The 26885-nt window shown below is 48.0% G+C and overlaps 2 protein-coding genes across 3 annotated transcripts; both read right to left on the reverse strand.

The window, feature by feature from the left end:
• Positions 1-1771: 1771 nt before the first annotated feature.
• On the reverse strand, positions 1772-9370 carry DPH7 (diphthamide biosynthesis 7). Its single transcript, XM_035564683.2, has 9 exons — positions 9121-9370; positions 8735-8871; positions 8193-8280; positions 7325-7419; positions 5480-5646; positions 4879-4951; positions 4009-4074; positions 3636-3808; positions 1772-2382 (listed from the first exon to the last, which is right to left on the reverse strand). The coding sequence occupies exons 1-9, from the start codon at positions 9256-9258 to the stop codon at positions 1772-1774; spliced, it is 1548 nt and encodes a 515-aa protein (XP_035420576.1). The 5' UTR covers positions 9259-9370.
• A 3154-nt stretch (positions 9371-12524) lies between these two features.
• Positions 12525-22905, reverse strand: ZMYND19 (zinc finger MYND-type containing 19). 2 transcript variants are annotated; one of them, XM_035564697.2, is made up of 6 exons: positions 22836-22905; positions 21922-21981; positions 20882-20988; positions 15988-16128; positions 14852-15032; positions 12525-14091 (listed from the first exon to the last, which is right to left on the reverse strand). In XM_035564697.2, exons 1-6 carry the CDS (start codon positions 22902-22904, stop codon positions 13948-13950), a joined length of 702 nt encoding a protein of 233 aa, XP_035420590.1. In that variant the 5' UTR covers position 22905; the 3' UTR covers positions 12525-13947. The 2 variants fall into 2 exon arrangements, with proteins under 2 accessions (XP_035420590.1, XP_035420591.1); XM_035564698.2 differs by lacking the exon at positions 22836-22905 and adding an exon at positions 22224-22315 and having other exon boundaries at positions 12526-14091.
• Between the last annotated feature and the right edge of the window lie 3980 nt (positions 22906-26885).

Here is a 26885-nt window from a genome sequence, read left to right on the forward strand (position 1 = left end):
GAAACCGAGCTGTTGCATGACAGGGATGGAGGTCCTCAGGTGGACTAACTGGCTAAAGATGGGAAACAGGAAGAGTAAATAGCTGATTTTTGTGGCAGAATGATGCCAGCGGTAGTGTTCTGCAGGAGTTTGTCCTAGAATAAGACACACAACTGAAGACAGTGAATCACTCTTCTTAGTAACAAATTCTTTTGCCTTAGATCAGTGTGGATTGTAACAACACTGGCTTTATGTTGTTTAGTGATTATAAATGTAGCAATAATCCAACCAAAGTGTGAAAGGCTTTTTTAAAAAATCAAAACAACCAAGAAAGGTAAATCGCTTGTATTGATTTTATTTTAGAAACATCCAAAAATAGGGCGTTTTTTTAAGAAAAGCTCTTGTTCACAATACTAATACGAATCTTAATGTAACAGCGCTCGAGAGTTTTTTAAAATACACATTCACCTTTGAAAAAAGAGTTTCAAAGCAGTAAAATTCTAATCTACTATACCTCGTTTTAGATGCAGCACTGTTACAGAAAGTTGTTGCTGGTGTTTCTTTCCCTCCAGGCAACTAATTCTTTAGGACTCTCAGAGAGAAACCATGCAAGCTAGAAATTACCTACCTAGTCTAAGCTTTTTTTTGTTTCTAGAAGGAAATTAAAAACAGAGAAAGTGTTCCAGAAACGGTGTTTTGCTGATATTTCACAGTGAAAAAAGAAAGCTAATGGAGTAACCATGAGAAATTCTGCAGCCATTCCTGGAGGTAGTTAGGGCAATGCTGTTAAGATTTTGGTTTCTGTACTTTGAACTTAAAAAATGTCAGGAAACATTGCCTAGACTTTTTGGAGCTTTTGATTTTAAAGCTGTTCACCTTTAAAAAAAACCTGTAAGATCTTGACTTTGGACCTAAATGTACATCTCAGTATGGAGAAAAAAAACAAACAACAGTTTGATGCCTACAGGGTGGGGAGGGGGTTGGTTACATGTGGCACTAAAACACAAGCAGGGCTCCCTACACAAGTTCTGCTAAGCCAGCTCCTGCTTAGCTTGGAGAGTGATAGAGTGAGATTGCATCCAGGTGATGAGTCTGATGTAAAGTTTGAGTGTGCAGATATACCAGAATCCTTACAAGAAAGGCCCTAATTGGAACAAAGCTTCCTGTTGCTGAGCTGCTCTCTGTCACACGAGTCAGTTTGGATTTCCTCCCATAAAAGGGATTTCTTTTTACGAAGTGTCACCATAAGCACAATGCACTGTCAGTATCTGGACTGCCTTTGAGTGTCTTCTCAAAGAACATGCTAGTTTACGGATCACACGACAAGCTACGTGCACGTCTAAGCCTCTACTCATGGACTTTTTTGAGAAATGCATGGAAACCTCTGATCGCAACGTGTGTGTTTGGCTACATGGAGGAGCACAGGCAAGTTCGGTTTGTTTTGGAAGGAGGAGAACAGGCTTCAGTCATACAAACGCAAACCAGCCTTGAAGGGATTCCAACATAACGTACAAACGGGTAGCCTCTGAGAGGAAGGCTGTGAATGTACTACTTTGAATTAGTACATTAAGGGAAAACTGAATAAACGTGTCTGTGCTCGACCACACTTCTCAAAACAAAAATTTTCCTCAGTGCTGAAAATAAAACCATCAGGAAATAACTCCATCAGTATTGACTTCTAAAGACTCACAAACTTAACCATAAGAACTGGAAAAACCCAAAAGAAATAAGGGCATAAGCTTAGATGTTACTGTCAGTGCAGAAATTTTCCTACCCTTTTCCCTTGGGACTGTCAATGCAAACTTTCAGCTGTTCTTTCAGGTGGAGATCTAGTACTGGCCATCTCCGAAGGGGTGGCCAGGCTCATTTCCCACTTCCAGACATGTAGGATATTATCATAGAAAGAACAGGTTGCTACAATGCTCATTTCTTTTGGACTGTCTGAAGAGCTGGCTGAATTATTGCTTCTGTCCAGGCTCATCCCGTTGTGTCTCTTAACTCCCGGGTCAGAACTGCCGACTGACTCAGGGTCTCCCCCTCGGTCAGTGCCCGAACTCTCCCTTAAACCAGGCTCCCTACCCAGGTCAGGATCCCCAGACAGCTTAGGACGCGCCTCGTCTTTGGGCGGCAAGGCAGGGCCCTCGCTCTCCTCATCCAATATTACATCAAAAGTAGCTGTGGGAGACTCGTAAATTATCTTCAGGTTTCGAACCTGCAAATTCAGTCTCTCGTCTCCTTCCTCTGGTCTTGCCACAAGCTGCCCCGAAGACTGGCATGTAGCAGCAGAGTCCTGGGCTGCAGACAAGGAATCCCTGGGGCAGAGTCTTGACCAGTCAGCCCCATAGGCCAAGGAATTGTGCAAGACGTAGGATGACAGGATGATACATTCCTCCATGTTCTCCGCTTTAAAAAAAAAATAATAATAATAATGAAATGAGCAGAAATCAAGTTGTGAAACAGATTGTTGCAGACTGTTTGCAAGCCATTCTAATACTGACTTTGTGACAGAATCAGAACGTCCCGAGTTGGAGGGGACCCGCAAGGATCATCAAGGCCAACTCCTGGCCCACACAGGACCACCCAAAAATCGACCCCTGTCTGAGAGCGTTGAGCTCCGACAGGCTTGGTGCTGTGACTGCCCTGGGGAGCCTGTCCCAGTGTCATACAAGAATTGTTGGCCTACCCCACAGAACTGGTTAAGGCCTTCTTGACAACAGAGTTAAGCATCCTAGGAGGAACAAGGTACTGGCTCTCCTGACAGTTCTTCAGCCACCTCTCACTAGCCTTGATTTTCCCCAGTTCAGTGAGCAGACAGGAGAAGAGGGTTTAATGTGCATGACGTTTAAGAGCTTCATTATTCAAAATACCTAAACAGGCTCAAGAAAGACAAGACAGATCATACAGCGATCTCCAATTAGCCACAAATATAACAGATAAGATTGGTAGACCAGGTTCTGGTTATTAATAGATTGCAGATGTGTTCTTCCCAGGTGCTTTCAGCATTTGACTCTGATATTAAGTGGACATCAAGTTCCTCCCTTCCCTATACAGAAGAAATGTCCTCCTCATTTCAGAAGCTGTGGATCTGCCCAAGGCCTGAAGAAGCCCAGCAATGCAACCATTTTATGCGGATTGTATTTGTAATGTAAATGCAAACAGCTTTTTAATCACATAAATACCTTCTGATTCATGCAGAGAGCTTATTCATGCTATTCTAGATGAACCAGACTGCACAGGACTTCCTTTCTGAGGCAATAACCAATTCACCAGCAGGTCAGTAACTTCTGCTGACAGTAAAGCATCACCTGATACTCACAAGAACCTCTTTGAACTACCAAGATGAACACAAACCAGAATGGTCACGTCAGCCGCTAGTGCTTTTACACCAAGGCAAACAGGCCTTGCTCCCATGAGAAGTTATGAGAGATTTACGCGTGAATAATGACAGTGCCTTGGCGCAGCCTATCATGCCAACAGTGAGGGCAGGTCTGGGAAAGCTGGAAGAGTTACTTTAAGTTGGAATAAATGTCTCAGGCTATTAACAATATCTGGATCTTTCTAGCAGGCTCAGAGCTGGAGCTTCCCCATTAACTTGGAGGCAGGGGAGGAGAGCGGCAGAGCAGTGCAAGAGCATCTCTCTTCCACTGAACACTCACCCATGCTTCCACGGCAGTCCAGGATTTTGAATCCGCTCTGCATGCAGGCTGCTAACAGCACAAAATCACAAGTTGGGTGCCACTTTAGCCTCCAAACTCCACCTTCAACGTGGGTGTCTGCCAGCGGCTGCTTCATGTTCCTGGTGTCCCACAACAGCACGTGCTCGTCGTAGCTGCAGATGCATCACAAATTAACATGTGGACGAGCAGCATAGCTGATTCAGTGCAACAAGTTCGGAAGAAAATTAGGAAATATCACATGCTCTTCACCTCACTGAATTTCTAAAGAAGCCACAGCTTGGAAAGCAGTAGCACATTCAAGGTAACCAAGGGGGATAATCACACTAGTGAAGAGCAGCTAGGAGGGATTTACCTGCCAGTAGCCAGAAGATTCTCCCGGTGGGGACTGCACTGAATGCTGCACACACCCATTGAATGTCTGCAAAAGAGCAACATACAGCAGAGGGAAGAGACGATACACGATTTGAGAAGGGGTTCTTCCTTGAATTTCAAGGATTGGGAGTGCAATTTACTGCATCAAGGTGTCTCAAGAAAGGAGAGTAAGGTGGACTCAAATTTCAGCCCAATGAAGCGCCCAGGCAGAGTTCCATCTACACAGTCCAACAGCTTTTCCAGAGCAAAACTTCTACCCATACAGTCTCTTTGCATGAATATTTTCTAGTAATATTTGTAACATAAACTGCTCATCAGAATGAGCAGAAATTCTTCAGAAATTCAGCAAAACAACTCAATTCCCAGAAGACTTTACTCTCAACATTAATATTTCCATAATCCAGAGTGTTTTAAGGCTACATATAAAATTTCACTGGAAAGCTGTACATACTGTTTTAATCATACTCTACAAAATACATATATCACCAGAAAAAAAAAATACTTTAAATGATTGAACAGTGGAGAATATTTAAAAAAAAAAAAAACTTCCACAATAATATATCCAAATTTAACACACACAAAAATCCCCAAAATAAGAACATAAATCATGACGCTTCTTTTATGAAGAAGCCATCACCATCTTCCTGTTTGGAAGCGATTCATCGATTGTTTCGAAAGACATGGAAAGAAAGCTTCAACCTGAAGCTATCCTGATGAAAAATCTAATTTCTCTCTCCATGTCCCATAGGAGGCACAAACAAGATTCCACGGTCCTTGTTCATCTCTGCATGCATAGCTTGGGAAGGGACACGACAGCTTTGGGGTCCAGCTGCAGGCATAGCTTGTTTACCTCCTGCTGGTGAAGACAGGAGTCTCTGGACTGCACCTGGTGTCCCAGCCTTTTAGCAGGTTGTCATCTCCTCCTGCACAAAGACGAAATACAGGTACCCTAAACACCACCCAAATGATCACAGCAAGGCACAGAAGCAAAACAGTTAACACAGAGCTAATGCTTTTCGGCCCTAGGATATCAGAGCATTTAACAGACACACCAACTATCCTTTGAGGCTCACAGTACCCGCACCAGAGAAGAGACATGCAATAACAATACCCTCACTTTGCTAAGCAAAAAATAAAAAATAAAAATTAGAAGCAAAAAAGACTGGACTCTAGAATCTCTCTGGCTCTCTTGCACACCCCAACACATCACCATCTTTTTTGCCAATAGCCAGCCAAAGCATATTTTAAAAGACAAGGTTTCTCCTAATTAACCCCAATTGCTTCCCACAAGCAAGAAGCTTTTTGACCCTAGCAGAGGCCCCAGCTCTTTCAGGAGGTGTGATGGAAGCAGCATACCCAATCCTGGGCAGTAAAATCCCAAGGAACACACATCCCTAAACAAGGTGTCCCCTTAAAACACACCTTAATTGAGATTCCCAGTACTTACAAACCTGAATACACAATATCAGTGTTCCAGTAATTGAAAGCAGCAATCCAGGCCTCAAATTTGTGAGCTTCCCACTGGTTCAGGACATGCACAGAAGGAGCAGATTCATCTATGGAGAACAGATTCAGCTTCCCCTCCGAATCACTGCTGATCACTCGCAGAGGACACCCACTGCAATGGAACACAGAGCAAACATTAGAAATTACTGAAACCAATGTCCCAGGAGGTTGCTAGAGTAAAAATTAGCAGCCAGAGTAGAGATAGATAGCATGTTTGATTCAACTGAACATTAAGAGAAACTGGTACTGCAGTGGAGGGATGGATGCATTTACACAGTTATTTTCAGCTTTCCATCTTTAAATCACCTATGTTGGTGGTGGTGCCCATTCCCTGATCTCTCAGAGGGAGCAATCTGCTCACGTTCATTTGAGTGAAAGAAAAACACCTTGGGTCTTTCTTTCCCCTACATGCTTAACCTGACTTCTCATGTGCTTGATATTAAAATTAATTAATTCCACGTGAAGAGGGATTTTTTCCCCTCCACACCAGATTGACAAGGACCTCTGAGAGTGTCTTCCCTCCACTGGAGTACAAATGAGAGGCTTAATTCACTGCCATCAGAGGCATCCAAAGCGCTAGCAGATCCTGACCTTTCCTGCTCTTTTCCCATGGTACACTACTGCTGCGTTTTCTGGACACAACGTACTTAAAACACCAGCAAAAGTTTTGCAGATCACAGTGCACAGATTTTAGGACATTCCCTGATGTGAACTAGGTACCTTCTGATTGGTTACCTGCAATTGCAAGGACTGATTTTGGTGACTCGGGGCTTCTTTCTAGTTCTACATCATACACTACTTACTAAACCATATTGAATTTCCCAAATTTCCACACAAGAGATACGGGGTCACCCCCTAGCCCTGCTTTCCCACTAGTTCTACAGAGAGGCAAAGGCTGCACATTCAGCTTCCAGAGGGGGTTACTTGTCTCTCAACAGACAACAGTGACAGGCTTCAAAGGGGATTTTCATCATGGCAAACATCATTCATCTTGAAGGGCAGAAGCAAGAGGAAGATTAGATGTAAAGAAGAAAGTAGAACTGGAAATTCTACTTATTCATTAAACAACACAGAAAACACATGCACATAAACAGCTTTAATTAGCAAAAGCAACTGAACGCCTGCCGTTCAACATTAAGCACAGTACTGCCTGGGCCCCCCTGCTTTCCAGCCTTACACTGAAAGCACTGCCCTTTGCTTTGCACATAACTTACAGAAAACACACACCCTACCCCTTCCACGGGACAGCTAATTCATGTTATTTAATGCAGTGATGCCATTTCTGAAATCAAATGTATGAGAGGAAGGAGCCACTTCCAAACCAAATCTCTTCTGCTTGTCATGAAACCTCAGCTAAAATTTTTACGTGGAATATTTCCTTACTATCCCTTTTTAAGCAGAACTTCACACTGAAATTTCAACTGTTCTAAGATTAGATGGAGAAACCGAGTTGGATCCAGTGGATCAAGTTGCATCCCACTGTGGTCTTTCGAAAGAGATGTCTCTGGCTCACCTGCAGCCTTTCACCATTGCACAACCCCAGATTTGTGGTTTGATTAGGCTCTGCTCGTGTTACAGTTGCCACAGTATACTTTCTTGTTCCTTTGTTACCCTTGCTCTGGAAACAGTAACTTCTAGAGAAGGTAAAGGAATGCAGTTGGCTGCAAGAATGCCTTATGCCACTTCCACAAAAAAAGACACCAGTTTCATTCAACTAAAGCCTCAGCTTGTATCTGTGAACTGTCACACACAAAAAAACCTTGACAGCAGCCTCCATTTCCCATCCTCACCATTGCTCTCGTCCCGTGGACCAGTCTAAAGACAAGGCCAGACGCTGTGCACCAAGATCGACCCTGAAGCATGGCTCCAACATGCAGCTGTTCTTCTACTGGAAAGAAAAGGAAGTGGTTAAGACTGAGAAGACAGCAAGTACATAACGTGTGCTGCCTGCACGTACAGCGGGTGTCTTCCAGAGACAGAGAAGCACATTAGGGTCCCGCACAACAGATGAGATGAAATGTCCCGAAGCAATGTACAATTGCTCATCACTAGCTAAAGGACAAACATTATGCATACACAGCACGCTCACCCCTTTGCTTTCCACATCCCACCAAATCCCCCTTAAATTTTGCTTCCTCTTGGTGAGCGATGAAGTTCAGAACGGATTATCTGGCTGCTGAATTCCCTTACAGACTGGTTTTCCCTTTCTTCACTCTGTGGGAATGGCTCTCTCAATTAGTCCCTTTTCCCACCAACTCAGAAAAACCCTTCTCCAAAACTCTTCTCAGCTTTTAACAACTTTGCACCTTCTGCTTTCCCTGCTGGAGGGTAAAGATGGACTAACTGGTAACAGTTTCCAAGTTCTGCTGTTGCTCTCCCCATGCCCTCACCTCCCACACCCTGCATGTGGTAGAGCCTGGCCAGTCTTTCTTGGTGCCATGAACAAGTCTGTGGCATTTATGAGAAATGTTAGCAGAAGACAAAAGAAGCATTAAAAAACAAACAAACAACAACAACAATAAAACTAAGTCCACTGAGAAAGCCCTGAAAACCATATACCTTCCCTGCAAAGTCCCTGAGCATTGCTAATAAATCTAGAGCCGTATTAAATCTGAGTTAAAAACAGGTTGAGCATCAGCAGGCGTTACAGCCACCTACCTCACTTCCAGTCAGGTGGCAGAACTCCACGGCCCCTGTTGAGTTTGCAATGCCAACCATGGGATGTTCTGCAACTGGAACATGGCACCTAAAAGATGCAACAGTTCAACAAGTCTTGAATGTACATCTGTCTTGAGTTTAAGCAAGATAGCAGAGTCATAATATTTATTCCAGGATGCAGAAAGCGGTACTTGATCAAAAAATTTCAGGAAGAAAATCTGCAGCTCGAAGTTCCCACAAGCCTGTATCAGGGGGAAAATATTATACACATGCGGGAAATCTAAGATATATCATTATATAGACAAACGACATCCAAAGTCACTGACAAGCTGCTCATAAGCAATCCAAAGAATTTAACAAAGAAACGAGCAGAGTCTTTGCTCACTGAAGTGAACTGCTTTCCTCCGAGAAGTCAGGGACAGTTTAACTAATAAACGTGAACTTTACTGCCATACCAATGGCCAGAAAGGGACCCCAAAGCAGCAGACCCCGCTGTGGTCTCCAGCTGCTGTGAGCTCCAAGCCTTGCCGGGCCAGCCTTACCACTTGATATCTAGGATGGCGGCGGTGTCTATCCTTTGGATTTCGGTCAGCGGGATGTAAGGCTGCTCCTCGTTGTAGTGGTACAGGTAGAGGCGCCCTGTCCGGTCGCAGGCCTCATTGCTTCCTCTGGAATCGCTCTACGCCAACAATTAGGAAGAAAGAACCGGGCTTAGCGGCACCTCTACCTCCTTCACACCTCCCCGCACCAGGACCGCTGGGAAGAAGAGCACGGCACAGGGCTCCCGTTTTGAAGCCCCCTCCTGAGGACCACGGAGCGCCGCCGGGCCCCTGCTCCCCACACGGAGCCCGCTCCCCGCGGCCCCCCGAGCCCGAGCGGGGCCCGGCTGAGGCGGGTGCCCCCCCCCCCAACCCCCCGGCGGGCTCACCGCGGCGGGCGGGCGGAGGTGGTAGGTGCCGCAGGCCAGGATGCTGTGCCAGCCCTCCACCGGGCACCACTCCACGGCGTCGGCGCTGAACTCCGTGTCCACCACCTGCAGCGTCCTCGTCCGGCACGGCGCCGCCATCTCAGGCCGCCCGCATGCTGCGCCCGGCCGGCCCCGGCAGCCGCGCTCCTCCGCGCCGCGGCGGGGCGGAGCGGAGCGGGACGGGGAGGATCCGCCGCCCGTCTGCTTCCCGGTCAGCGGGGCGGGACCGGCCCCGGGAGGGAAGCCCCGGGCCCCGCCGCCCTCCGATGGGCGCCGAGAGCGGCCCCGGGCTCCTTCTGCGCCCGCGGGGCTCCCAGCGCGGCGCGGCCCGAGGCAGGGCTCCGAGGGCCGTGTGCGAAAGGCTCTCGTCCCTAACGCCGAGGGGAAGCCGGCGCTATCCCGCTTCGTCCTCTCGGCCGCTCCAGCGCCCCTCAGGACCTTCCTCCTCTCCCCTTTTGCCCATCTCTGCTCGGATGTTCCTCAACTGCTGCAGGCCCCGGCTGGATCCCCTCGTCCTCTGAGCCTCTCCCACGTCCCTACGGTCCTGAGACACGGCCGCACACCACCCCACACACCACCCCGCTGGGTTCTTCGCCCAACAGATGTCCCTGTGGGCCTGTTCCACCAGCCAAAGGGCTCACGCCCAAAGCACTCGGCTCATCCTGCGGTGCTTCCCCAAAAGCAACACTTTTATTGATGCCAGATTTTGTCTGTCTACCAGTCGACCTCCTAAGGTCTTTCCACAGTTCTTCACTAAGCCTCTAGTATTGCTATTACCCTGAAGAACCTTGTGAGTAGATGTTATCACCTTCCTGATTCATTACTTTTTCACAATTATTTTCTAATATATTGAGCATAAACTATTAACTTCAGAAAGAAAAAAAAATCCCTTTAAGTCTTTCTTTCCTGTCTTTTAACCCACTGTTTGCCCATGTGAGGACCCTCCCCCTTTCCTTCTTTTCTTCCTTTAAGTGCCTTGAGCAAGGTTGATGGTCAAGCGCAGTTGGGGAGCCCAAGCACGGCAGCCAAATCCTCTTTATCCCCTGCTTGTTGATGTCCTTAAAATAATTCAAAGAGGCTTTTGGAGCAGGACTTGCCTGTACAAAGCTGTGCTGATTCCTCCCCAGTATTTAGCCATTGATGCTGCATTGTAGCATCCGTGAATTTGCTAAGGGAAAGTGCTGCACTTTCCAGCTGTATTTTGCCTCACCTGCCCCAAAACTCATCTCAGAAGCTGTTATCACACATGTGACTGGTACCACGGACAAGGTTGCACATCCCACCTGGTAGCTCAGCTTATCCATCCTTGAGTTCCTTTAGAGCTCGTAGGTGGCATTGTCTGGTCCTGGCAACTCGCTACTGCTCATTTCATCTGAACCTCAATCTCTCTGAAAAGCACTTCAGTTTTAAGCAGATTCTCTGATGAGCTCCCCATATGGAAGCATTCCTGTGTGAATTCCCTCAGCTCTTACACAGTGAACACACCTGTAAACAATTCACTTCTTTTTGCCTGCTGGATCTTCAGGCCAGACCTGCCCTTTACTGTGCATCATGTCTGACTCGGGCAGTTTCCCTGCTCTTGATGTTTCAAAATTACCTGTGTGTTTTATAATTTGAACATTCTTCAAGTTCCATTTTCCTTTGTGTTATTTTTTTCTCCACATTTAACCTGCCAAATGTTATTCTTCCCATCTTCTGCACTTGGACACAAGTTCAGTTTATAAAGGATTTCTTCTTGCTCTAAGAGCATCCCACACTCTGTTGTTTAATCACACCAGCTTCCTCTTGTCCTCTCTCAAGCCTGTTTTGATAGGTGGTAAACATTTGCTCCCAGCCCCAAGGCAATGTCTTACACCATTTCCATGCCACCTGCGCGTAGTTAATTCTTTGAACTGCCCTTTTTCCTTCACCAGTTTCATTTAAAAATACGTCATCACCACAGAGGAAAACTTAAAAGTATAACCCCATGGGTGTATTAAAGGCTCAAATATCAGAAGGTGAACACTGTGCCTGCAATACATTATTTCAGACTGTGTTCCTTAAGCCAGGTGTCATTTCTATCAGTCTGAATTGTGACTTTTGAGTGTTTGGGACAGATAGGCAGTACCACCCTACCTAGATATGAAGAATACCTGGGGTGGGAAGTATCAACATTTCTTGGTGTGCTTACACATGTGTACACCGTTATGTTGCTGTTATCAGCAACTCTGCAGGCTCTTGACACATGCTGGATTTGCCACTTTACAACTGTGACAAAAATCTTTCTTTGGACTCTAATCTTAAAGGGCCCCAGAGCCCAAGGGTCCTGGAGCTGGCTGCCAGAGACACTCACCCTTTCCTGGGACTTGAGGGAGACCAGGGCGACCCATCAGCAGGAGACCTGCCAGCCATGGATGAGCTGCACAAGATGCCACATGCATTCACAAGGGCCTGCGAATGGCAGGCAACACGGCTGGTGGCAAAGGACTGTGTGCACCTGGACCACAGCCTTCTGTCTCCTAAAGACCACACCAATCATCAGATCCTCAAACAACTTGCCAGGCATCACAGCTTATAGAGGTCAAAATCCCTGTAGCCACTTCCCTCCTCTGGCACAAGGCAGGTTTGGAGTCAATGGCTGCACTCAGTTTAGTACCTCTGTTATCTCATCCAGCCTTCCAGGGTGCTCAGGCAGTACTGTTTCATCCAGGCAACTCATTACCTGGTTGATGGTCTGACAGACCTAACCCAGTGACCGCGTTCCCTCCCCCATGCACCAGGACCAGGATTGCCCCAAGCACCCACCCACCACCCTATTTTTGCGCTCCTTAGCACGAGTCTCACCCTTCCTTCATCTGCTGCTCAAGAGAAATTTACACTTTGTCTCATCAAGACTTCATCCAGTGTTTGCCTTTTGTTTCTCCACTTACAACTAAACATGGCCATTTTCCCTGCTCGGTGCTGCAGAAGTGTTTAAATGCTCCAAGACCGCACTTCATTTTGCTAATCATAATTACTGCCAGTACAACGAAAAACTGGCATGTCAAATACCAGCTTGTTAGAAAGGCAAGAGTCAATGCCCTTTTCAGAGGATTACCCTGAATAAAAACAACCTATTCCTTTTGTCCCTTTTTATATTTAAAAACTGTACAGTTCATTTAACTAATTGAATGTTTCCTTAAAAAAAATCATCTGCTATAGAAAAGTTTGATTAGGTCCTGCTCAACTTCTTCATACTTTGGGGCGTTTTAGGCTGCCTAAACAGAAAAGTTATGGTATAACCAGGAATCAACAGTTGCAACCTTACAAGGTATCTACCAAGTGAACTGCCAGCAAGGAACTTCAGAGGTTATTTACTAAGATGCTTAAAGGCAAAGTACAAAAACCCACCCAAATACTCATAATTAAGAGCTTCCTGTGCAGATATTAGAAACATAATAATGCAAGTCCACAGCAGTCTGGTTGTCTAACAAATGGCACACAAGCAAGACCAGCATTGCGACACGAAGTGGCAAAGTGAATCTCGATTGGAAAACAAATTTATCAGCTTTCACAAAAAAAAATTTTTGAACACCTATTTCAATAAGCATTCGGAGAAATGCTCTGCATTAAGAACTCAGCAGCTCACATTCTTCCAACTGCAAAGCAAGACTAACACCTGGTACTAACTTATCCACTTAGTTCTTCAGGAAAATCACTTGACACTCCTTAAGGAAAAACGAGAAAAGAAATCAGATTATACACGACAAAACATCTGTAAAGAAAAACAGGCATGTACTCTGCAACTCAAATCCTCCTCCCATATTATTTTACTTATTACTTCATAAAAAAATCAAAGTGATTCTTGGTTTGATGGTATCTCTTTAAAAACAAATAAATAACTCAAATCACCAAATATTAGATCATTTAAGCATATCTGCACATCACTATTTGCTATGCTTACAGGGAAGCCACAAAGGCAACCACATCCACACACAGCTGACAACCTGAGCTCCCCTACAGCTACTCTATATACAAAGGTTTTGTAACAAGAAAGCCAATTCAGCTTTCTAAAAATACCGTCCGCTTACAGCACGATCTGCAGCACCCTTCTCCGACGGAAGCGGCACGCTACAGCTTGCCTGCACGCGGGGATCCCAGATGGTCCCTACACCGTGTTCCAGTTTCTGGTGCACTGGTTCCTACTGAGTAGGTATCTGCAACATTCAAGTGTGACTGTGCTCTGAAAGCAACTGGAAGGGAACAGGAGAAAACTAGAGAGTAGACAGTGATTCATTCCAACCTTTACTTTGCCTTTTTTTTTTTTTTTTTTTAAATATAGCTTCCATGCAGAGTTCTCCAGAGCAAGTGCTGATGTTGGAGCCTGCCTCCTGGCCTTGGCACAGCCACAGATACTTCTAGCCACATGGGAGGAAAAGCTTTTGCTACATGACTTTTTTTAAAACTTTTAGGCCAACAATGTGTTGTCATCTGCACATTACAGTTAATGAGTCCTATCAAGAGTTTCTAACAAAAACTGTACATGAGTTTACAAACGTATTAACATATAAATAATGAGAAGCTTCCTGCCTGGAGCCTCCACAGTAGTCTTTTTGCTTGAGAATATAATACTGGAAGGGTAGACCCAATCCCTTTCCACAGCACCAGTCAGAGCCGGCTTAGTCCAGTCAGCTGTTCTGCTCAAGCATCACAGGGATTTTCTTCTTCAGTGCCTCTGGCTTCAATAAGCAGTCTGTCATTACTGTGCAAAAGCAAGAGTCCAATGCCTTTGAGAAGGAATCCTGCTGCTAAGAGGCCTGTGCCACCCGGTCATCGCTCCGGTCCGAGCTCTTGCTGGAAGGTCCGCTTCTTCTCCCGACAGTGTTTCTTGTGAGCAGGCCAGTCCTTCTGCTGGCATTGTGACCCACAGTACCTTGCTACCTGGCATCGGCCACAAATGTTGAATTCACGTAACTAGGAAAAACAACACAGTGTTAGTGAGCCTAACTGAGCACTCAACAAATGCTGAGCAGGCCAAAATCATTATCACAAAAGCAAAGCCCTTCTTATACATAGATAAGGATGTGTGTCTGACAGAGGTACAGCCCTCAGACATCTCATTCTGTACAAGCCTTGAACAAGACCTTATGATGCTTCATCTCATCTACCTACAGAAAAGTAGCAGAACTAGCTTTCCTCCCACTGAATAAATGCCATGCAACTTCATCCTCTTCTTATGAAGGGTCAAGCATGGGTGGTGTTTTTTTTTTTTTTTTTTTTTTTATTCTACTACTGCCCAAAGCCTTACAATGCTTTCTCCTCATAGGAGAAAGGAGCCTCATACAGCTCCTTCAAGTTCCAGGTCACTAGAGACCTGGAACACTTCCACCTGTCTTTTCATACACATTGCAGCAATTATACTCCTCCCAGTAAACCGCTAGGTCATTTCTTGTTCCAGTTCCAAACAACGTTCTCTCAAACTGACCATTAAAGTCTCATCTTTCCTCCACAAAGCCTTGATAAAGTACTTCTTTATTGCATATTCATGAAGAACTTGTAAGAACCTTAATCATACCAGAAAAGATTCATGCCAAAGAAAACCTGACCTAAAGAGAATTATTGTCTTTAGCAACTCAATGGACTACACAAAGCTTTATATTTTAAGGAATAAGCCCCTGGATGCACGAGGTAGCCTGAGCCACTACGTGCTTACTTCCAACATTTTTGAACACACCTGTTTTTCAATCATTGTGCATGGGGGGTAGTGACATTCATAATATGTGCATGAGTTCTCTTCCTCCTCCACAACATCCCCATTAGCGTTGTAATATCGTGTTACATTCAGTACAGGAAATTGCTCTTCTATAGGATCTGTAGGAAGCTGTTGGATTGCCAGCCAATACAGACTTTGTTCCCTTTAAAAAAAACAAGTCCACATTCAGTCCATACATACGGGGAAAATAATTCCAATTTCATTAACAGAGTAGGTAAGGTTAACACAAATCCTTTGAGGGTTACTCTAACCTAAAAAAAATATTTAAAAGTATCTCATGAAACTTGCACCAAGAGATTTGTATCAAGCAACATTGTTTCTGGGTAAATGACTCTAGGTCTGTTCTGTGCACTTGAACCCCCAGAACCACCTGAGGATAGCATCACTGCTATTCAGTACCATTCACTACATATTCTTAAAAGCATTGTAACAAGCTCTTACGGGCACCGCAGGTGTTTCAAGAGAAGCTTCTAGTACAGCACAGAAGTTTCTAGTATGGTATGGGCCTCTCACCAAAAAAGAACATAGCTGGGTTATATCACCACAGGTGAAACAAACCCACCCTACCATTAGTTTGACGCACTGTGAGTAACATCAGTGCAATGCAACACATAGGAAGTTCTCACAACCTACAGCGAACGTTGACAGAAGCCGTTCCAAGGAACTCATTTGAGTTTTAACCTAACTAAACTCTTCCAAGTATAAGCATTTTGCAGCTGCTGGTTTTTACAGGCTGCGTTAGAATGTCAGTGCCTGAGGATGAGACATACAAGCCAGTAAAAACTGCAGACTGAATTCAGCATGCCCAAATGCCACCACTCAAGCAGAAGGGAATGCAGGTTTACTATTTTACTGTGGTGACATCTGGCAGAGCAGGACCTCCACATAACACCATGGGGTTAGATTATCTCTTCATAGCTAGCATGGTCAGCATTAACTCTGGTCCCCAGTAAGAACGCTGAGACAGTGATGCATAAGCAGTCCAAGGTCAAACAAAGAGGCTCTGCCAAGACGAACACCGCTACATGAAAGAGGCAAAATAATTTATTTTTTATTATTATTTCTTGATGGTATCCCCCTGCCAAATATTGACATACCTTTGTTTACTAGAGATATCTTCAGCTTTGGGTTTCCACCCCCAAGGAACTAGGCGCAGATTGTCTAGGCGGTTGTCCACAGTCACTGAGTTCAGATGTACCACCTGAAATCCTGGAGCAATGCCTCCCCGGTGTCTCTCCCTGGAGGAAACAAAACCAGCTTGAAGCTCAGTGACGAAAAAGACTCCACAACCAAAAGTAAAGAATGATACCAATTCCACAAGACATGCTGCCTTCTAGTCTGCTGCCTGGTGTCACTGAAATAGGAACAGTAAAACTCAGGTTGTCAACAGACTGCAGTGGCTATTTCAAATGTATCAGCTCCCACAAGAACGAGATTTGTTCCAGGAGATTATTTCCATTATAAATGAGTTGATTCTGTCAAGACAATCATGGTATATTTCAATTGTAAGAACATTGCAACAAAAGTTCCAGAAATTACCATTCAAGTTTATGCAACAGCACCTACGTACTTATTTCAACAGCGCAGACTTGAAAGGAGCTAATAGTTTTATTATTTTAATAGGATTTTCTGTCAGACGTTTACATGCAAGTTTGGCACAGGTGTGAGTCAGTTTTTTATTTACTAAGGATGTCTCTTAAGCAACAGGACAGGGGCTTCACCAGTGGGCAGGCAAATGTTTGTTCTTCAGACTAATTATGCACAACACACAGAAAGCCTGCAATGAATCCACAATTGACCAGGAGACATCTACTGAAACGTACCCAAACCAAAGCAGGACAGCTGCACATTAAGTCATACCAATTTTTCCCTACTGCCTTGTAACAGATGTCATTTCCCAATCCACCTACTTCTCAGCTCCCCTTTCCCTATTTAAGTTTCAAGTCCACTGTCAAATGCTCTCGTGCTTAGGCCAGCCTCCATACTGCTTCTTGTGGGGATCCCCATCCAAATACAAGGTTTGCACAGAAATTGCGCCCTGGTACATCTGCTACGCCACAACTAACTTTACAGCACAACGAGAACATAACCAGCGGCTATCAAGAAGGGTAACGTCAAACTGCCAGCACTCTCTGAAGGTTACCCAGCATTTCCTTTGAGGAGACCGCTCCAACAGCCACTGACAACTTTACCCAAGCCTAATTCGAATGATGCTTCCAGCTCAGTGCTTACTGAACGTTTCAGTTCAAAGGGCTCGTTCAATTTTTAAGACATAAGGAATTTAACCTGGGTGAATTGTAGATTTTTCCTTTACAAAGTTCTAGCATTAGGCAGCAGAAGAGGGAAAAAGCACTCTAGCTTGTAGGCAAGATTATTTTTCTTGTATTAGCAGTCCAGCACGAGGGCAGAGTATGCAGCCACCTGTCAGGGAGTCTTTCAGGACTCCATAAACCAGGAGGAGCTCTCCTATTTGAAGTTAAAAGGAATAAAATCCTTCATTTGGGAAAAAAAAAAGTGCACACTGTGGAAAGGAGTCCGCTGAAAGGCCCTAGAGGAGGGAGAGCTACTTTTGAGTTGTCGAATGCTACAGGAGGATCTGGCAAAGGAAATCAGAAGCCCCGAAAGCTCGAAGTGAGAAGCACGAAAGCACACCAACCCAGACAGATGAAGGTAACCACTGATCGGATACAGAGACGGGGAAGGAGTTAATGTTCGTTAGACCAAGACTAGGACAGAGTGCCAACAAGAGACGGGATAGATACAAATGAGAAATCTGGGAGGAAGAGACTAGCACAGAGAAAGAGCAAACTGGAAGAAGGAAGTGGGGAGACCAAGACCAAGTTCAGAAACTTTTTTGAAATGGATTGGATAACAAGAGTTTAAGAAAGGTCCGAGTTGGGGAAGGAGAGGGTTACAAGAGATTGTCAGGGACACCAGTACACCGTGTGCCTACCCCTGCTCCTCCAAAGTCTGCATCTGCACCCACGACCCCCCCCACCCCCAAAGTAAATACCAGTAAGATCCACAAGTAGAGCCTGTCTTCCTCTTTGTATAAATCCACATCTACATCGCTGTCAGTTCTTCTACTACCTCAAGCGGCAAAAGTCTCAAAGGGAAAGCAGAAATTGGCCTTGCCGACGACCAGGAAAAGCATTAGCCCAATAGCACTTGACTGAGATGCCAGAATTAGCACTAGCAAATTCAGGACAGTCCCTTTTCTCTGTGCATAATTGAGCAACCTCTGGATGCACAAGCATGTGTCACTCCTCTCCCTCAAACTGTGCTTCACAAGCGTGCAGCATGGACTATCTCAGAAGTTAACCAGAAATGTGCGGTGCAGGACAGGCCGATGGAAGAACCCTGCCTTCTCCCTTGTGGATGGGAACACAGAAGATGGGTTCATCAGGCAGCCACCTCTGCCAGGGCCACAGCTTCTGCCTCCCCAGCACACTCAAGTGCCTACAGGATATCAGAAAAGCCACTTAAAGCAAAACTTTTCAGAGAATTAACCGTACACTGCAGTTCTTCTTCCCCCTTGCTAACTGGAGAGCTGAGGCCTGTAACAGAAGTGCCAAGCACAGGCAACAGCAACTTGAGTCAACGGGAGCCCTAACTGTGGAGGTTTCAGGCGCTATAACTGTAAGTACACACACACACACACATATATATATATATATATATATATAAAGGCTTGGATTTTTTTGGACACACAGCTAGTGATATGTCTGACTAATCTCCTAACACTTCCATTCCCCAGGGAACATTACTACACCCAGCCAAAAGATGGCAAGCTAGGATCGCTAACCAGGGAGCAGGGCAAGAAGGCGACAGGCCAACTCTGCAGGTACCCAGCCAGACACATTCAAATCGTGCTTCAGAGGGGCTGAAAGCGCACCCTGAAAACAAAACAAGCACAAGAGAGGCTGCAGAAAGTTCTTCCTGAAAGAATATTTGTAGCAAATATGGGTGTATTTCAGAGATCCCATTTCATACCGCAGGTCACTCTGCACGGGTTGGCAGGAGAGCTTTGGGGGAAGAGTGGGTGAAAGTCCCCATCACCACTGCAGCTTTGGTAGCAACAAGCTTCCAAATGTGGAGGTCTTACTACATGAACAGTAACAGCTGCTTAACTAAACTGAAATAAAGAAAACAGCTTTACTTGCAACAGTATCGACCACATGCACACTCACTGTATCTTAAGCCAAAGGACAGAATCTGGCTTTCAGAGCAAGCACATTTTTTTGAGGGGGGGCAGGGAGGCAGTGAACATGGGACACACATGGAATTGGTGGGGGGGGAACACTTAACTTACACAGTTAAACTCTTCTACCTGCAGTAACTCAGTTTCTTTGCTTTTACTTTACCCAGAAAGCGAGGCTGGCACCAGCAGAGCACACCACTACTGCCCATCTCTCCCGCCTTTTGGAGGCCTCCAAAACCTTGATCACTGCTCCAGCTCACAAAGGGAAGGACCTTCCACTAAAACACTTCAGGTTTGTTTTCAGAACAGCCCCCAGCACAGGTAAGTACACACACTGTTCGGTTTTGTTCTGTTTAGTAGGGCTGGTAACTACACAGCACCTGTAGCCAAAAGGCTTTCTAAAGATACAAGGAATACTAAGGTGCCTTGCGTTACCTTGTAATTAAAGATCACAGCAAAGCGTACATCCTCAAAGGGATCAAACTGACTTTACAGAAACAGTTGAAATACTCAGTATTTCCTAGTGAACGAGTCTGACTTCGCAGCTTCAGACCTGCAGATCTGCTTGCACGACAGTTACACCCTGCCTCTGTGACTTACTAGAAATCCCTACTGCACAAAATCCCTGTTTTTTAACACCAGCATATGCTGAAGCACGCACATAATTTTAATTACCTAACTGAATACATTAGGTTTATTTCCTAATGTAGGTAAAACCAACCAGAAGAGGCAATGACTGGGCTGTGTAATAAGCAAACTGCTGGACTGTCATCACCTACACAGCCTGCAACAGTCAGCTGGAATAATTTTCAGGTACTGTTAGTGCTACTTGCAGACTGCAATTATTACTGTATGAGGTTCACAGTTAGCAGAAGCTGACTGTCTGATTTATCCCACATACTGTAGCCAACTTCCTAGTAATTTTCACCAAAGTTATGTGTACAACAAGATTAAACATTAACAGATGCAGGTTAAAATCCTTATTTAATGAGCAGATTAAAAATAATAATAATAGTCCCCGACATTCTTCCCAACTCCCTCCCTCTTGTACAGGGACTAAGTCCAGGAAGAAATAACCTGGAACAATGAGGAAAGCACAGCTAAATCTTGGGCACTGTGACTTCTAGTTGTAGTTTACAGAACTTAATAGAAAGCATGCTTATTTTCTCATAAAAGACTTTTTAAGACAAATAACAGTTCTCTTCAGCATATCCCGTCTTTTCTACAAAGCCACGAAGAACACACTTAGTGCAACGTAACAGCTCACTAGATGACAGTTGGCCTCTCAATCTCAACGGCAGCTACAAAGGATTTCAAGCAATGACTCTTGGAACGTGGGAAATAAGACACAGCAGCTGACAGGAAACAGAAAAACTAACAAAAATCCCTAAAGTTTTAGTTTATCGGAGGTTCCCTCTCTCCAGTGGCCTGTTACTTCCCAGACTTACCTGCTTATCACAGGACAAAAGAAGCCCAGAAGATAGGTCTCCGCCTGTTAATTTAAATGGAGCCAGTCTCCTGTCTGCCTCCAAGTGAAGCATTTCTCAGGTCTAAGCAAAGATCCCTCTGAATAATACTCACCTGTAACTGTTTTCCCTGGGAATACTGTTTTTACAGAGCCTCAACAAGACTATATCAAGATCTAACAGCACCCACTGCGCTTGGTTCTAACAGAGAGCAGCTGCAAGCCTCCTGAGAAGACTTGAAATACCAAAAGCAGAGAAAGACCCCACATACACGACAGGGGCAGCAAGCTGCACCCCATGGTCGGCTCTCCTCACGATACCCACCAAAGCAGCTCATGCAGCAGGCGGCCAGATCCCCTTCCACGGTTTTTGTCAAATGCATAAGCAAATATTTTAGCACCATTTCCATCAGCATCTACCTCCATGCGAGCCTAGAGAAAAGGGAAAGGCTGTGAGAAAATCCAATGCCAAGCAGAGGAGCACGGGCTCTTTTGGGACAGGGATAAGGGAAGGACCCAACATTTCACACTCGTCTCCTACAGATCACTGGACCGCCATGGAATCCCAGCTGTTTTGGACCTCCAGCAGAAACAAACCTCTGCTACTGCGGTTTGTGAAGACATAAAGGGAAGGGGAGGACGGAGGCTCTGCACAGCAGGAGTCCCGCTTGGGCTAAGACCAGCGGGAACTTAGTGGCGAGCCCGTGGGGCCGTCATCCGTCCTCCACACCAGCAAACCGCCACAGCTTCGTGCCTGGCGCTGCCCTACACCAACCTCGTTAGGGGTTGCTGGTGCAAGCAGTGGTCCTTCCTCGTGCTAGTGCTAATGCTCGCGGGCTGAGCCATGCTAAGGACCAGACCCCGTTAGCACACTCGTTGCGGTGATACTGCTAGCAGTGAATCACCCCCGGGGAGGAACGGGTGAGCTCGGTGGTTTCTGGCAGCGGCGCTGCCGCAGCACTTGGGCTGCTGAGCACCGGGCGCTGAGCACGGGGTACGCCCTGCCCCATCAGGGCTGTGGTTTCGGGGGGCTTCGCAGTCATGAGCCCTTTCCCTCGCTAAGTCTCAGCAGAGGACGCTTCCCCCTGTCTACAGACATCAGAAAAAGTTCCCCGGTCCCACCACGCGTTACCCCAGGAGACGCTCCCCGCCCAGAGCTACGGGAGAGGGAAACCTCTCGGCTTCCGAAGGGCAGCAAGGGCTTCGGGAAAGGTGCGCGGGGAGCGGGCTGGGGGCGACAAAAGGCTGCAACCGGGGCTGCCAGCGGGACCGGCCGGGGGGGGCTCCGGGAGACAGCGGGGGGGAATACGGGGGGTCGGGGGGACAGCGGGGGGGACCCGGCAGCCACCCGTGCCCGGTGCTCACCTCGAAGGAGTAGCTCTCCACCAGCGGGATGTCCTGCTCGTCGATCAGCGTGTACTTGGTCTGCAACACACAGCCCGCCCTCAGCCAGGCCGCCGGGCCCGGCCTCCCCGCCCCTCCCGCGGCCACCGCCACCGCCGTGCCCGGTCCCTCCCGGTCCCCCCCGGCCCCGCTCCCGGTGCCCTCCCCCCGCGGCCGGTCCCGGTCCCGGTCCCGGTCCCGATCCCGATCCCGATCCCGGTCCCGGTCCCCGCTCCCGCCCCCCGCCCCCTCCCGGTGCCCGCAGGCCGCGGCCGGGCTCGCACCTTGCCGGCCACCCGGCCGAGCCGCACGATGCCCAGCTTGAAGTCGGTCATGGCCGGGCCGGGGCCGCCGCCGCCTCCGCCCCCCCGCCCCGCGCCCTCCGCCCGGAGCGGGCCCCGCCGCGCCGCTGCCACGCGCCGCCGCCTCGCGCACACCCGGGGGGCGGGGCGCCGCGACCCCGCCCCCCGCGGCCGCCCGGCCAATAGGAGGCCGCGACGCCGCCGCGTCGCTCTCGCGACGCCGCCGCCTCGTCCAATCGGCGGGCGGCGCGGCGCGGGATCGCGTGGGGAGGGAGGGGGAAGGGAGGGAGGGAGGTGCGGGGAGCGCGCGGGAGAGGGAGAGGGAGGGGGCGGGGGAAAGGGGACGCGGGCGCTGACGTCACGTTCGCGGGAAGCTTTGTGCCGCCAACAGTGGCGAGAGCGCGAGGCGGGGGGGGCCTTAAAGGGGCCGCGCGCCGAGGGGGCGGCGGCTGCTGCCCGCCTCTGACAGGCGGCGCCGGGGCCTCCCGAGGCCGTTGCCTTATGTTAAAAAAACAAAACAAAACAAAACAAAACCTCCGAAACACCCCCAAAATAAACCCGAGCCACCACAACCCCGTGCTGGAGCGCGCTCACCGCCCGCAGGGCATCTCCCAGGGCCATTTCCCCTCGTTTCGGGGGGCTCCCGAGGACGTCTCCCCTCATTGCGGGGGCTCCCAGGGGAACTTCTCCTCATTGCGGGGGCTCCCGGGGCCGCCTCCCCTCGCTTCGGGGCTCCTCGGCCTCCCCGCTCCCGGCAGCGCTCAGGCGGCAGCGATGCCGTGGCCCCAGCCCGCCATGGCTGCGCTGCCCCCGCCGCCACCCGCACCCAGCCGCGGCGACGCCGGCCAGGGCCGAAACCCCAGTCCTGGTTTCACAAACCGAGGGAAGCCGCTGCAGGGTGCCTGCCCCCAAAATTCTGGGTCAAAATGCAAATAAAGGCGTAAAGCAGCCGGGGACGGGCCGTTTGCCATGCGGTCGCCTTAGGGCAGGACAGGGCAGGACGGGATGGCCGTGCCCTGAGCACACGAGCAAGGAAGCTGGGCTGCAGCTGGTGACCCGACCATCCCAAGGAGACAAACGTTACATCTAAAGGCAAATCTTGGAAAAAAAAAATGAGTCCGTCGTTCCTGTGGTGGAGCGGTCCCACAGGTGCCTCAGGACCGTAAGGATGGACCCAAGAAATCAGACAAACAAAGGTGTGTGGAGCAGTCCGTCATTAGCTGCTTGGCCCACGAGATGCTGGGAGTACCTAACTGCAGCCCCTCGTTTGGGACCACCTCGACCACCTTCGTCGTGACAGCTAACCGGACACACGAACCTTCAAAGTACGATGTGCCAAAGTCTTTGTGGTTAATGAGAGAGCCAAGCAAGACATTGGATTTGAAACAAAATGCATGGTAAAAAGAATATTTTGCTTTTTAAAGAATCTGTAAGGGAGAAAAGTTAGTAAAATCCACGATGAAGTACCCTGTTAGCTAGAAAGGAAAAGAACACGTGCAGTGAATTAATGAACACACAGGTTGGTTTATCAGGGGGGTGACTTCATTATTGATGATTGTGAGTTCTGATGATTGTGACCATGCTTCTGATGGTCACATGGGTTCTTATTCACCAGAAGGAGAGAAGAGATCGTGCCAGGAGATCAGAGTGGTGCTGGTGATGACAATTTCTCTGAGGTTTGCCAGGGGGTGGGTAATGAGATGAGGGGCCCCGTGTGGGGGCTGCAGCACCCAAGCAGCATCAGGAGAGCTGGGAGAGCGCAGCCCTCACAAAACATGGCTGTGAGGTCGCCCACAGGCAAAGGGCTCCCCATGGGCAGCCCCGCGATGGAGAGCCACCAGCAAATGATCAGACACTTGGCCAGCTACTGCAGGAGTGAGTGGCAGCCGACGTTTCATGTCCAGCTCTGTGAGTAATTTTGGGTGCATGAGAGGGGGTCACAGCAGTTTGGGTTCATGACTTCAGCCTGGGGGATGCTATGTGTCTTCCTCTCCCCCCAAAATACCCGCAGGGCTGGTAGGACTAGCTCCATTTTGGAGGTTTGCTGTCAGTAGTGCTTGCATTTATCTTCTGCGCGGATGCCAGCCTGCCTGAGCCCTCAGTGAAGCGCTGGGTGCTGCCCTGCTCAGAGGTGAGCTGTGGGCACGAGCTGCCCAAGTCCCGTTTCCATCCAGGGTTCTGTCTGCAGCTCCTCGAAAAGCAGGCTCCTCCTTTCCTTCATGCTGGAAAAAGCTCCCTTTCTCGTTGTGGCTTTTTTTGCCCCTTTTGACACTTACACTTCCCATATCACCCCATTGGCACAGTTCCTTGCCCTCAGGGACATGGCAGAAGGACACAGTGACCCGAAGGCCCCAGGAGATGTGGCAGGAGGTGATGGATGGAGACCACCTCCTGGTTTGGAAAAGGGAAAGCCACCAGGATGCCGCCGTGCTGCTCGAATGGGACCCGCACCCCCCTGAGCACAGGCCCATGGCTCCCATCCTCCCCACAGGCGATCCTGGATGCGGCCCTCCTCCACCCCCATGCCCACAGTAATGAGCTCTCACTTTCACCGTGCACAATGGTACGGCACATGCCATGGGCAGAAGCTGCCCCACAGGGCTTCAGCACCCCACGCTGAGCCGTAACGAAATTCAGATTTTCCATCCTAACATTTTACAAAGCAGGAAGATGTGAATTCCAAAGATTTGGCTCTTCAGGGCCCGTTTTATCTCAGGGAAATAACACTCAATTCTCCTTAAACTGCTCAAAGCTCTTGTGCCACCATAGTGAAGGTCTCCTGGGAAGGGCTCAGGGCTTCTCAACGTCCCTTTCCCTCTTTTCTTGTGAAGGTGCAGATTGCTACAGTGGGAAGAGACCCTGGCGTCAGAGCACAGACCCGGTTATTGGGAAAATGGATTTAAAATATGGAGCTAATGTAGGTTGTTACTATCTTTAACAAACCCTTTGCCTCCTTTCTAAGAAGCCTGGGTTGGGAAAAAATGAATTATTGGCAGGGTAGTGCCCTGCTTCCAAGTGCTGCGTGGCTTCTACCAGAGCACGTGCCCTAAGGTAGCATGGGAAAGGTTACACATCCTGCCCCCAAGAGAATTTCCCTTCAGCAAAAAAGTCCTTTTTCCAATCATTTCCAGGACTGTCAATTGAGGGAAAGCCAGCAGTGTGTGCGCTGGGACACTGGACAGGCCAGGGCACTCCTAAAGCTCTCAGGCTTCACACCAGTGGCAGCTCCACTAACACCAGGATCAGCAAACATTTCAAACCTGTTTAAACTAAAATTGCTCCTGAAAGGGGTGCTGCAGTCCTCTGCCAGGCTGTCCTCCTCTCCAGCAATGTGTTTGTGCAGCTTTGTCATGGAACTGCTGCAAGCTGCAGCTGGAAGGGACCCAGCCGTCTGCTGAGCGTGCAGCCAGCCTGCCCAGCTGAGCTCCCCACATCGCCAAGGACGGAGACCCCACCACATCCCCAATGCAGTCTGGAGCCACTCAGAGATTTTTTTCCTCATACCTAACTGAGATTTTTTGGTAGCTGTGTCCCTAGAGAGGTGGGGAACATGCAGGGTTACAGACTGTGAGGAATCACACCTCACTTCAGAGAGCACCAAGGCTGCGTTCCTTGCTTGGAATCTCCAAGCCAAGAAATTAAAGATAGCGAGTGTCTGGGTTTTCAGCCTTGTTTCTACTTTACTCCCTGGTTGCCTCAGAAAAAGGCCCCACAAACAGCTGGAGAAGGAGCAAAAGAAAGAGCAAAGGCACAAGCTCTCCTGCTTTCTGCTTCTGTCAGCTGAAGAGGCTGCAAAAAATCCTGCACGCTGACAGCCACGGGTTGGGATGTACAGTTTAAGTCGATACCTGCCATGAGTGTTTGACTTGACAGAAGTTATTTATTTATTTGTTTTTGTCATCTCTTCCCCCATTTCGCTACAGCCTGTCTGCAATACCTGCAGCCCCCAAGTCACTGGAGCGATGTACCCGCATTTCATCAGGAAACAGCGGACAAAGCTGGATCTTCTCAGGAACCGTAAATACGTCGGTCAGCCCAGATTCCTCCACCTGCACATCCTCCCTCCAGCAACCACCTCCCCTCTGCTAAACTGCCAGCCCAGCCTAATGGATCTAATGGATCTAAATTAACAGGACTCTCCCCCAGCCCCCCAGGATGCTGTTAGGGCTGAAGTGAAGTGCAGTCATAATACCCCAGAGTCAGCTAAAGCATTGTTACCAGGATGAATTCACTTTACTTCTAAAAGAGCTTTCTACAGCCTGAAAGATCATGCATCATCCCTTGTGCTGTGCCACTCCAAAGAAAAACCAGCCTTTGCTGGAAACAGAACAAGGCTTCCCCAGCATCTTTGGAGAATTTTGGTTTCACCCACACCCTCCAGCAGTACCACAGTAACAGCTCTGCAGTTTTCAGGTGTGAGAGCCAAGTATCGAATTCTGCGAAGTACAATGACTTCTAGCATCAAGCCTGAAACACAGGAACCTCTCCAGAAAACTGTAGTTAAATTACATTATAGCTGAGCTTCGAAGAGGTTCTTAACACCTCATCAGATGGGGTGGTTTAGGATCAGCCCCCGGGGGGTCTTTGCAAGGCCTTCCTCCTTAGTTTTGCCAAAAAGTACATCTCATTTAGAATAAGCAAGGC

The sequence above is a fragment of the Cygnus atratus genome, chromosome 19, assembly GCF_013377495.2.
Source record: "Cygnus atratus isolate AKBS03 ecotype Queensland, Australia chromosome 19, CAtr_DNAZoo_HiC_assembly, whole genome shotgun sequence".
Lineage (NCBI taxonomy): Eukaryota > Metazoa > Chordata > Aves > Anseriformes > Anatidae > Cygnus > Cygnus atratus.